The sequence below is a fragment of the Rattus rattus genome, chromosome 3 (assembly GCF_011064425.1).
Source record: "Rattus rattus isolate New Zealand chromosome 3, Rrattus_CSIRO_v1, whole genome shotgun sequence".
Lineage (NCBI taxonomy): Eukaryota > Metazoa > Chordata > Mammalia > Rodentia > Muridae > Rattus > Rattus rattus.
Genome location: NC_046156.1, coordinates 203,600,135 through 203,612,296, shown reverse-complemented (window position 1 = coordinate 203,612,296; position 12,162 = coordinate 203,600,135). Strand labels below are relative to the sequence as shown.

At 47.0% G+C, this 12,162-nt stretch overlaps 1 protein-coding gene across 1 annotated transcript in view; it reads left to right on the top strand.

Annotated features, from left to right (window-relative positions):
* The window catches only part of Serinc5 (serine incorporator 5), an 89,631-nt gene that overhangs the window by 50,742 nt on the left and 26,727 nt on the right, over window positions 1-12,162 (top strand). The window contains exons 3-5 of the mRNA XM_032899033.1: window positions 6,225-6,403; window positions 6,802-6,884; window positions 8,611-8,704. Of these exons, the coding sequence (XP_032754924.1) occupies window positions 6,225-6,403; window positions 6,802-6,884; window positions 8,611-8,704 (356 nt within the window). The remainder of the gene's footprint in view (window positions 1-6,224; window positions 6,404-6,801; window positions 6,885-8,610; window positions 8,705-12,162) is intronic.

Genomic DNA, 12,162 nt, shown 5'->3' with positions numbered 1-12,162 from the left:
GATCCTCATGCCCCATCAATGTTTAACTATACATACTATATATGCGTGTGCGTGCTCAAGGCCTGTATATGCTAGGCAAATATCCTACTGGTTGAGCAACATTTCAGCCTTATAATAATAGATCTTAAACCTAGTTTCTTTGATGCTTATCTCTCCATGACCTGAATAATACATGAGTGGGTGGGAATGAGTGTCTGATTAAACCCTGTGTCATACACGTGTGTCATGCACTGTGGAGTAGGGATAAAGAGCATGTGTACAAATTCTAACTTGACTGAGCTTTCCAAAGTTCCCTACAAACAACCATGCATACAGTTGCATCCTTTAAGAGGACCTTAGCTGATTTGGTTACAGTTGCATCCTTTAAGAGGACCTTAGCTGATTTGGTTACAGTTGCCTCCTTTAAGAGGACCTTAGCTGATTGGTTACAGTTGCATCCTTTAAGAGGACCTTAGCTGATTTGGTTAGCTCAGAGAGATTTGCCACCAAGGGTCTTAGCCCTCCCTCATTGCATTTCTCTGGGCTCAGACTGACCTTCCTCTGCTCCTTCACTCTCCATCCTCCCAGGAGAGTCAGTCGACTCCCATGGGTTGCCTCCTTTGCCACATGCATGCTGGCTACTCTAAAATCCTTACCCCTCTCTTGGCTGGCCTGAAACTTGCTGTGTAGACCAAGCTGATCTGGGACATAGGCATCCCCACCCGCTCACCCCGTCTCTGCCTCCCAACTACTAGAATTCCAGGCATGTGCCAACATGCCCATTAACTCTAGTCTTTCTGTAGCACCCTCATGGACCATCCACCCACACATCCTCTCCATACAGGCGCCTCCAAGACAGGCTGTCATTAGATGAGTGACTGTCCTACTGTTGCAGTGATTCACTTCTGGGAATCCTCGCCCCAGGTCCCTGCACCTTCTTTATTCACAGATGAGGTCATATCCAGCAGGACAGCATCTTTCATGGCCTGTTCTCACTGTTCTTCACTGGGATCTACTCCTATTTCTCCATGTGCTGCCATCGTCTTTACCTAATCTTCTGTGGATGGAGGGAAGTTCACTGGCCCCACTCTGTGTCTGGCAGAACCCTTCCTCCAGTCCGGTGTTGTCTCCTGTGAGTTCTCTGGTTTGGACTGAAGGCTTATGTATTTAACCCTTCAGTTACAGCTGTTTTCTAGCAATTTGATCTGCCACAGAGGACTTGTGTGACTACACTCTCAGTCTGCCTGTGTGCTTTTAAACTCTGAAGGCTTTCTCTGGGGGGATATGACACTCCTGGCTTGAGAAGTGGTAGGGTCAGGTCAAACCAGACCATGGATTTTTAATTCACCCCCTCCTTTTCTGAGATTTTAATAAGAACAGAATATATACCTTTCTCCTTAAAAAAAAAAAAAGGTCATGGTGCCCAACCCAAAGAGGAGCAAGACATCATTGGTGTTGCTGTCTGTAAATGCTCCTAGGTTCCCCAAAGGGCTGCAGGATGCTAACATACTGAGGGAAGAAGCCTGGTCATACGCTCTGTCTAGGAGAGGGTGGGGGCTGGTGCAGTGCTCTTGTCTCACAGCTGTTGTACCCTGGTCGGTAACAGGCTAGTACTGTGCTGGCAGAGTTACTTCCAGGAGAAAATCTACGCACCCCTCCCCTATCCCAGCATTCTTTCCAAGTGAGGGATGATGAGAAAGAATTCTTAGATCTTGCTCTTCTGGCTTCTGTGAGTTAATTTATCACTCACACCGAGCTGCCCAGAGCTTCCTCAGCAGTATGATTTCACTGAAGCTCTAGGAATTTGATAGAATGAAATGGAAGACTAATTAGCTTTGCCAGTGTCACATTTTCATCTCTGACGTCATGCAGTCACTGAGCCATGGGACTCCCATCTCCCCTTCCATTCCTGGGAGAACCACTCTCACAGACTCTTATTTTGTCCCTAAGTTTGCATCATCCAGAACCCGAGTCAGTGAGACCAATAGACCCTTCTGGAGCCATGTTTTATGTACCTGTGTGCTTGCATATGGCATATATGTATGGACATGTTCATATGTACGTGCATGTTGTGGGTAGGTGCTCACGCATGTGTGGAGGCCAGCTTCATGTTAGCTGTCCTTGTTTGGTCCCCGACTTGTTTTGAATCCAGTCTCTCATTGAGCCTTCAGTTTATTGATTCAGCTTACCCAGCAAACCTTGGGATCCCCTAGCCCAGCCTCCCAGTGCTGGGACTAAAAGCATGGACCTTAGTGTCTGGCTTTTGACATGAGTGCTGGGGATCCAACCAGCAGATGAGCCGTCTCCTCTCGCCTCCATTTTTGACATTAACTTCACACGCTTGAACATGCCAGGGGCATTGCTAGCCTCTCCAGTTCCTTTCTTCCGCTCATGCCTTGGAGTGGGCTTTTCTTTAGGAGGTGGCTATGTCTGAGAGTTGTTTGTGCTTTTGGAACTTTGGTTTCCTCTTGTTACGTTCTGCAGATCCGATCCAGGGCCTCACGCATGCATGGTAAAGGCACTGTCACCGAGCTATGTCCCTGGTCCTTGACATTTCAAGACAGGGTCTTACCTTCTTGCTCAGCCTAGCCTTACGCTTGTTGTCATGTGTCCCAGGCTCACTCGTAACCTGTGACACACCTGCGTCAGCCTCTTAAGTACTGGGACTGGATCCAAGTGCCACCATGCCCAGCCAGAACTCAGTTCTTAGGGACTAGGACCCGGGTGCCATTCATCTGATTGGCGTGGCTCTACCATAAGTCCTTGGACACAGCGTGTGGAGCCCCAGATGCGTACCTTCCTTCTGTAGGGCAGACAGACCTTCAGCGGCCCTTGCAGTGTGTCTGACTCCCTCTCCAGAGAGCTCCTCCCGTATCTTACACAGTGCCTAAGTTTGCATGGCGACTGTTGTGGGCAAGGAACCGGGTTAGCCCTTCACAAGGATCATCTGGGGGAGTCTTCTGGGTAACTTAGGAGATTCCTTCATCTGAAAGATAGGGAAGCTGAGACTGGGGAGGGAGGCTTGCTCAGGTCAGTGAGCCGTGCAGTCTGGGCTGTAAATCCCTCTAAACTGTTTATTTCTTACTTGACAGTTTTCGTTTTGAGTTTGATTTCTCTGTGGGATGGGAAAAAAGCCTTTGCCCCCAGAGGCCTACACAGAATAATACAGACTCAGTGTGTGATGTCCTTGGATGCCCAGAGCAGACTTAAGAGGTAACACCCTCAAGTATGGGATCTGTGTGTACTGTGTGTGTTTTCTTTCCCCAAAACTGGAATAGAGCTTGGAACAGCAAATATTTAACCAGAGAAAATTCCTCTTGTTAAAACCTTGTTGGCTTGGAGTCTGTTGCCTAAAAATACTCAGCACTCACTGAAAGCGAAGCGTGGCCGAGTCACCCGGAGAGTATGAGTGGGCTTGGTTAGTGTTGGATGGGTTCTTTGCCCACCTTTAGTTGGATGGAATTTTCAGTGCCACATACTCACCCTCTGATGCTCCTGAGGTGCCTGTGGCCACAGAAGGGCCTGACTCAAGTAAGAAAGGGATGGGCTTGCGGGAGTGGCCTGAGAGAAATCTGTATCTGCCAGTGTCCAAGGGAGAACAGGAGGAAGGAAAGGATGGGGAGCAGGCCAGTGCGTGTGTATTATGGTGTGTATGGGGGTTCCTAAGGTGGTGCACACAGCGTGGGAAAAGGCGGGTGTTGTCATCCAGCACTTCAGAGGCTGAGACAAGTGGATTACTGTTAGACCAGGTTACCCCGGGGGCGCAGGCGAGAACATGAAATAAAAAAGGAAGGAAGGAAAGAAGGGAGGAAGGAAGGAAGGAAGGAGGAAGGAAGGAAGGAAGGAGGAAACAAAGACAGGCGACAACTGGTATTATTAACAAATAAGTCACGGGGTGGAAACACTGCTTTTGGGGTAAGAGGATCTCTGTAACTCTCTAGCGAAGCGACTGGGGTTCTGCTCCTGCCTCACAGGGCAGCTGGCAGTTCCATGGTTTTGAGTTTCTTCTTTATAAATAAAGATCTTACTTATCTAACTAGTACTGTTCATCTAGATGTGACTTCTGTTTGGGGTTAGAACTCTGAAACAGTCATTTTGTTTGTAGGCCCATTCATAGTGGTAAACTTTTTTGCTACTCAACTAAGTACCTGAAAGATACAACTTGTAGGGGAAATTAATCATTTTGGCTCCTGGTGTCTGAGGATTTGTAGTCACGTAGCTCAGTATTTCTGGGCCTGGTGTGGGAATGTGTTCTCGGCCTGGCATGGGAAGTAGAGAAAAAGAAGATATAGGAGAGGCCAGGCCAAGATGCAGCCAAGGAGAGGACCCGAAAGGTTGCAAGGGTCAGGGGTGGCAATGCACAGAAACAGGCTTTCCAGACACCGCAGAGCTGATGGATACGTGAACGTGCAGACTCAGAGCGTGCACAAGACCTGCGCCATCTTAATTCCCACAAAGCCCCAGTGTGGAGACAGGGAAGTGGGGACAGCCTCGCCTGCAGCCGAGAAGCTCATAGAACTCATAGTTTCTGGGGGAGGGAACATCAGTTTCCTTCCACGGAGAAACACTAGCTCCGTCCACCACCTTCTGCAGCAGGCCCAGTGCTCAGAGCTGTTGCCAACACAGATCATACTCCATGGGTTTGTTGTTGATTTGAGAGATGAGATAATGTGTAGTCGAGTGGATAGAGAAGGGCAAGGAACTGGAAGGAAGTGGAGGAATGGAAAGAATATGATTAAAATGTACGAACTTCTCAAAAGTAAATAAACAAAAGTACAATCCAGAGATACGCCCCCACTCACATCCTTGGTTCACCTATGTGAATCTCCTTTTCAGAACCTCCCAGTGACTACATTGTATTAATTCACCAAGGAAGTTATTGATCCATTGCGTGAGAGTCCTCATGAGCTAATGAGTGCGCGCGCGCGCGCGCACACACACACACACACACACACACACACACACACACACTGCACACACTTGCACGGGGAGATGCTTTTACACCCTCTAGGTGTTTCTCAACCTAATTAAGTCAGCAGTCAGGATTCACCATCACACCATGGCTTCACCAACTGAAGATTTGAACCCAGACGGATGCTCACTCATATTATAACCCGCTTTAAACAAGCAAACAAACAAACCAGACTGTTAGAAAGCACTCCCACGGCCTGTCTCATCTCCATGGGTGCTTCCTGTGTCTTTGTGTCTACTTTTCACTACTACTCCAAAGTGGTGACTAGGTGTTCTCCTTGAGGTGACTCAGAGTGACGGTCCCGAGTGCTTCAGTTACGTTTGTGAAGGAGATCAAACTGTGCTGTCTCTGCCTTAGTGCTCTGACCTTCGCTCATTGTACTTCCTGTCTACTCAAACAGCAGTGTTTGGCTTCTGTTCTCTCCCTCTCTCCCTTCCTCCTTCTTCCCTCCTTCCCTCTCTCCGTCCTTCTACCTACCTCTCTCTGGAGAGCCTGAGAGACTGGAGAGATGTATCTTCTGCGCGCTGGGCTTACAGGTGTACATCACCTTACCTAGTTTTTATATGGAGTTTAGGGTTCAGACTAGGGCTTCGTGCATACTAGATAAGTAAGGAACTCTACCAGGGGAGCCAAATCCACAGCCCAAATTTTTAAAAAACATTGTGTATATAGAATGTGTATAGTACTCCATGAGTGTGTGTGTGTGTGTGTGTGTGTGTGTGTGTGTGTGTGTATACATTAACATTTGTGAATGAATAAAAATCCCCCACCAACTAAGCCATTGGCTCTTCTTCGGTTGAAAGCAGTGACATTTGGGATGGCTATATAGGCAGTCTCTCACTTTTATGTTATATATTGTGTATTTCAAGAAGTATGCAGCTGCTTCCTGTTCATGCAATGGAAGTCTGCAATGGAGAATCCCTGGAGTGATTTATAGGGACTGTATCTTTGAAAGGCACTTAAAGAAACCTAAGAAAAAGTCCTTATACTTTAAAGCTCAGCAGAGAGGGCTTCAGACCCACAGGAACTGGAGTTACAGATCCCTGTGGGCCCCTCACTTAGGTGCTGAGAGTTGAACCATGGTCCTGACAGAGCAACCGTTGAGCTATCTTTCCAGCTAGAAGCTCTTCAGGGATAGGTAGGTAGTGTTTGCTCTGTCTTGGTGCGGTTGTACACACGGCTCTTTCTACCGTGTATTTTGATGTAAGACGGAACCCTCATGAGCAGCTCTCTCCAGCCTCGTTCTAACAGCAGCTTTTACATCTTCTCTCAGATTCCCTTTTTTGAAGACTTCTGTAAAGGCATCAAAGCGGGCGACACCTGTGAGAACCTGGTGGGCTATTCCGCGGTGTACAGAGTCTGCTTTGGAATGGCTTGTTTCTTCTTTGTGTTTTGTGTGCTGACCTTAAAAGTCAACAACAGCAAAAGTTGCCGGGCCTCCATTCACAACGGGTAAGTCTCCTGTCCTCCCGAGGGCAGCCCTAGGGTCTGCTGGCCCGCACTGACTGACATTGTGCATTGACTCTGATTTGGGGAGGATGGGCTGCGTTTCACTAGTAGCCTAAGAGCAATAGGGCCTGGTACCTTAAGAAACTCAGTAAACACAGGCCTGCCCTCGGGTCATTCCCACCCTACCCTGAAGTAGACTTTTACACAGTCAGAGGCCATTCTAAGTGTGCCTCAGTATGGGAAAAGCCACTCTGTGAGCTCCCCATCACTTCCCCTTGATGTGGAGAGAACATTACCAACAACAGAAACGCGAGCTAGCATGCTACTTCTGAGAGATCTTTTGTCTGTCTTTGACGATCATTTGAATATATTTCTTTTTTTTTTTTTTTTTCTCTTCCCAGCTTTTGGTTCTTTAAATTGCTGCTGTTAGGGGCCATGTGTTCAGGAGCATTCTTCATTCCGGATCAGGAGACCTTTCTGAATGGTACAGATTGGGTATTTTGGGCTACTAATTCCTTTGTTTTACATATTTTGTAAAACTCTTCCAAAGCATGGTCTAGTGTCTTTGCTATTTTGAACTGCTGCTTCTTTCACGAGTTGAAGAATGTCCAGTGTTGGGGATTAGCTCAGTGGTAGTATGCTTGCTTAGCAAGTGCAAGGCCCTGGGTTCGGCCCCAAAAGCTTTACCTGCCTATACCTCCTCTCCCCTTTCCTCCTACCCCACTTACAAGAAGCCCATGAGAATGTGCTGTTCATCTGTTGGCTAAGCAACAGAATTGTAAGCCTCCTGGCTTGGAGAGTAAAGGAGGTCTTTAATATGTGCTTAAAAACAAGGCTGGCACATCAGAATACAGGGGAATTTCAGTCTCTGAGTACCAAACAGATCTGGCAGCATGGAACAGTTGTTAGTTGTGAGAACTGGACAAGGGAAGGAAGCATCCTTGAGTCTGTCGAAACCCCTGTATGTGAAGTTATACCACAATTGAGTTTACAGTTCTATGTAATACAGAGCCATTAATCATCACCAAAGCAGAAATCCCTCCGAGGGAAGGAATGGGGTACCCTATTCTGAGCTCAGAGGTGAATGGAGAGGGAAGCTAAATTAAAGCGGGTCAAAACCCCATCGACCCAAGTGGATTGACTTTTCTGGTGGAGATGGGGTCATAGGCACCAGGCACACTTCATTACCATCTTTAGGGCTGTATCAGTTTTCATGTCTTTAAAAATGGTTTATCTAAGTCTTCCTTTTCTCGGTAACACTGCTAACTAGTTTTTAATTCAGTACAAAGATACTTTCATGTATATTTCAGCGTATCAGAGACACTATCTCGAGAGAGAGGTGACCTAAGAGTGCTCAGGTCAGCCCTAGCTCTGTGTTTTTATAGACAGCCTGCAACCCACATGGTATGGCTCATCTAACACTTATGGCAGAGCCAAAACAGCTTTGAGCCCTGGACACGTCATTTCCATACTGGATAGTCAAGGCTCACTGCCCAGTAGGATGTAAACGGCTGATTTTTCTAGCAGTCTTTCCTTTTGCTTATGAGCCAGGCCACTGTGGATTGTGTGACCTCCTGCATCTCTTGAGACAGCTGTTAGTTCAGCATGAGGGTCAGCTTGGCCGCTCCAGGGCCAGACTGATGTCCCAGTCCCAGCTGTGCCCTTTATGTTAAGAGAGGCTTGGCCAGATGTCCTAGTTCTGCTCTTTCTGCTGACATGATATAATGCCAGGGCAAACGCAACTTAAAGGAGAAAGGGTTCATTCTAGAGCGTAGTTCACGGTGGGGCGTCAAGGCAGCGGGAGTTGGAAGCAGCTGGTCACATGTCTAGTAAAAAGAGCACTGAGCATCTGTCTGCTGCACAGATCACATGCTCTAGTTCATAGTCTAGACTTCTCTGCCCAAGGAATGGTCCTGGCAATTAAGATGATCGCCCGATCCAATTACCATAATCAAGATGATCCCCTATAAGCCTGCTACAGGCCCATTTCTCCAGTGAGTCTGGGTTCTGTCAAAGACACTAGCCATCATACCAACTCACATGGACTTGCGTTTATCTCACGCTTATCAAGCACGGAAGAGGTTAGCATCTTACCTTGTATGGAAACGAAGTGCATTAGAGGAATGATGAACACAAGTAAAGAATATTCTCTTTAGAGTTAAATGTGTGTGGTGCTCACCTCGCTCCCTTTGGGTGATGTTCTTTTGCAGTCTGGCGCTATGTGGGAGCTGTGGGGAGCTTCATCTTCATTTGTATCCAGCTCCTCCTGATTGTGGAGTTTGCACATAAATGGAACAAGAACTGGTACGTGTTTTTGTGGGAAGCTCTCACGCACTGAATTGAAGAAACTGCCTACCAGTGACAAAGGCTCTGTTCTGGGTTACACTCTATGTGGACCTTGCCATGTTCTCCTCCCCAATACTGTTTTCTGTCCTCTCTGCCCTCCTGTCTTGCTTTGCCTTATGGGCCTGACTGTGTGAACCGTGTGTGAGTGGCAGCCCTGTGGACCCTGTGTGACTGGCTTTACTGTGGGCTCAATATGACTGTACCTTGGACATGCGTTGTCTAGGCTCCATTCATACAAGGTTAAAAAGTCAAACAAGCACAAACGACACAGTGCTTTGGATAAGGAAATCTTCTGTGAAGAATGTGGGATGAAATAGTTTCCTTTTTGAAAAGAAAAATAGTTTGTTTCTACTTTCTAAAACATACAGGATCCCTTCATTGGGGAAACTTGCATCCTGCTGTAGGAAGCTGTCTTGCTTGTACAATGGTAGACCTTTAGTGCCTTGAAAACAGAATTCGTGTCCCAGGCCAAGGGGGGACGTGCCTATTAACAGTCATCCAGCCCTTCTGCTAAGGCTAACTCGGGTGCTGAGTAAAGCGCTTCACTGCTCCAGTTTGTTTGCTTGTCTGTCTGTCTGTTGGTTTGTCTCTCTGTTTGTTTGGTGGTGTTGGTGATCTGTCTGGGTCTCTTGGATACCAGGCAAGTGTCTAACACTCAGCTAACTTTAGCAGGTAATTCTCTTTTATACCCAATAAAGCCAATGCTTTATCTCTGGCTATCTGTCCATCTGTTTCTGTCTGTCTGTGCAGTTCAGGCTGGCTGCGAATTAATGAATGATCTTCCCTCCTCTGCCTCCTGAATACTAGAATTCTAGGCATATATATATATATATATATATATATATATATGCGCTATTTTATAGATTTTTCTAGGTATCATTTCATACTATATTTTGACAAAAAAAAACCCAACCCACAATAATGCTATATGCGCGTGCATTTTATTTTTTATGTTGAGTAAGACGAAACACGTTGTCCAAATGTTCTCTATACTTTCCATTTTTAATATATTCTTCAGCTTGAACATCACTTTGCTTTTTTTCTTAAAGATAATAAACATGAGGTGACATGGTAGCTATGGGGATGCATCAGTGAAAGCAGTGTAGTGACAGCTGTTTTTATTACCTTGTGAATATTAGATTAAGTCCAGCCAGGTAGGACCAGTTTTCAATGTTGGGGCTAGAGAGGTGGCTCAATGGTGCCAAGCACTTGGTGCTCTTCTGAAGGACCTAAGTTTAGTTCCCAGCACCCGTGTCAGGCAGCTAACACCTTCAGCTCCAGTGGATTATTGGATTTGCTCTTGTAGAGGTGTCACGTGTGTGCAGTGCACATGCACACAAGATACACACACACACACACACACACACACTTGCAAATAAATCTTTAAAAAATGTTCGCACCACTCTGATCGTACAGATAACGTCACTGGTATACTTTGGTGTTTTACCTCTGCGATTACTGGTTTTCAGATTGACTTGTGACTTGCTCTCACCGTTTTGAGTCACCCTTGAAACGTGGTGATTTGTGCTGTCATCGCTTCTATAGCTCAAGTTTTGAGGTGGTAGAGTTTTCTCACAGATCAGCTAAGGGCCGCTGTAGTTTTATTTGGCCCTGTGTCCTTGTTTGTGGAGAAGAATCCATGGTCCGTTGAAAACGCATCTTGACTGTTGAGTATCTCTCCTGTAGCAACTCTTCTGCTGTGTGCCATCAGAGGGACTTTTGTTAGACGGAAGTCAAGGCTCCCTCTGAAAGCTCTGCAGATTATAGTCGCACCGTTCGCTTTGTGGTAAGGTATCAGAGCCTGGGACACCGCATCCTTGTGCGTCTTCTGGGCCTGTCTGTGTTTCTCCCCTCCTTGAGTCTAATTGATTCTTGAACGGTTTTTCTGGTTCCGATTATTAATGCCAAGGTTTAATGGGCCCTTTGGAAGTTTGGTCACTTTGAAAACTTCGTAGTTTCTTAGGTGCTTTGCAGCCGGGCTGAGAGAGAGAGATGCAGCACCCGAGAGCACTCGCTACCCTTCCCATGGTCCCCCAGTTCAGTTCCCAGTGCCTATAGGCGGCTGCTTGCAGCTGCTGGTGCCATCTGCTTCTCTAGCTCCAGGGGATCCCACACCCTCCTCTGGGCGCCATGGCACTTACACACATGTGGCATACATTCAGGCATATGCGTGCATACACAAAACCACGTCGTTAGAAAGGTACTTGTAGCCAATAATGGTTTGAGGCTAGAATCCCCCACAGACACCATTTGCTAACACAGATGGCTCGTCGGCCTACAGCCTAAGCAGGGTGCTCACCAACATTGTTTTCTCTCTCTGAACTTTTTTTAAATGCCCCCCCTCTGTGTTTTAAGTAAATATATCAGGAGAGAAGATCCCAAAAGCCACAGGGTAAACAAGCCATGGACCTGCAGATCACCTGAACAGAGATCATTGTCCCTCCCATTCTGGAATGTCACTCAGAGAAGTGTTTCCTGGCGCCTCCGACCCCAGACTTTTAGATTTTGTACTGTAAAATGGTGTGGCTTGTTGAATTAGATGTTTAGTAGTTTTGGTTTTATTTTGTTTTTCCCATCTAAGTCCAATTCACAACTTTAATGTCATTTCTATATTACAGTTGAAGTCTTAGAAGGTACAGGTGCTGGCCAGATGGCCCTGTTGGTAAAGGTACTTGCCACCAGCCCTGGTGACTTGAATTTAATCCCTGTGGTGAGAAGAAAGAACTTCCCTAGCTTACACTCTGACCTCCACACATGTGCCAAGGCACACACACACCTCCCACGCCACATGCTGCCCCTCCATAAATCATAACTATGATGTAATGGCAGAGGTATATCGTATATTCAGGTGTTGCTAGTGAGAATTGATGTTGAAAGCATTCAAGATTTTAAATTTGCCTTTGTTAGGATAGTCAGGCCCAGCCTCCCACTGAGCCTGGGCACAGCCAGTCTTCCCAGCCTGAGATCCTTCTCCATTCCGTGTCTAGACTCTGCCGGTCACCCGTACTCTGTATTCTCTGTCGTGGACATGGAGCCTGGAGAGATGAGCGGTCACAGTCTGGGTGGGACAGCCTCCAGCAGTCTGCCATCAGGGGTGAAGCCAAGGCAGCAGGAACAGTGGGCTCATTGGTAACCTTGCTGGCCTGTGTTAGTTCTTTATAGCATTCTGGGCGAGTGTCTCTCATTCCCTAGGCATCATCCTACACAATGGCAGTAAGGCAGGGACAGGCCCTGGCCTGCCTGCAAAGCTAATAGTGCCACAGCCGGGTAGTAGATAAGTAGATACTCAGCACAGAATCATGCAGTTATATAAAGGCCTTGTTCCTGCAAAATACGCCCAGAGGGTGCCGGGAGCAGGCCGTCCTGTGGGAGGAGCGTGCTTGTGTGTTTATGGAGCAGAGGGGCGTCTCTGTCTG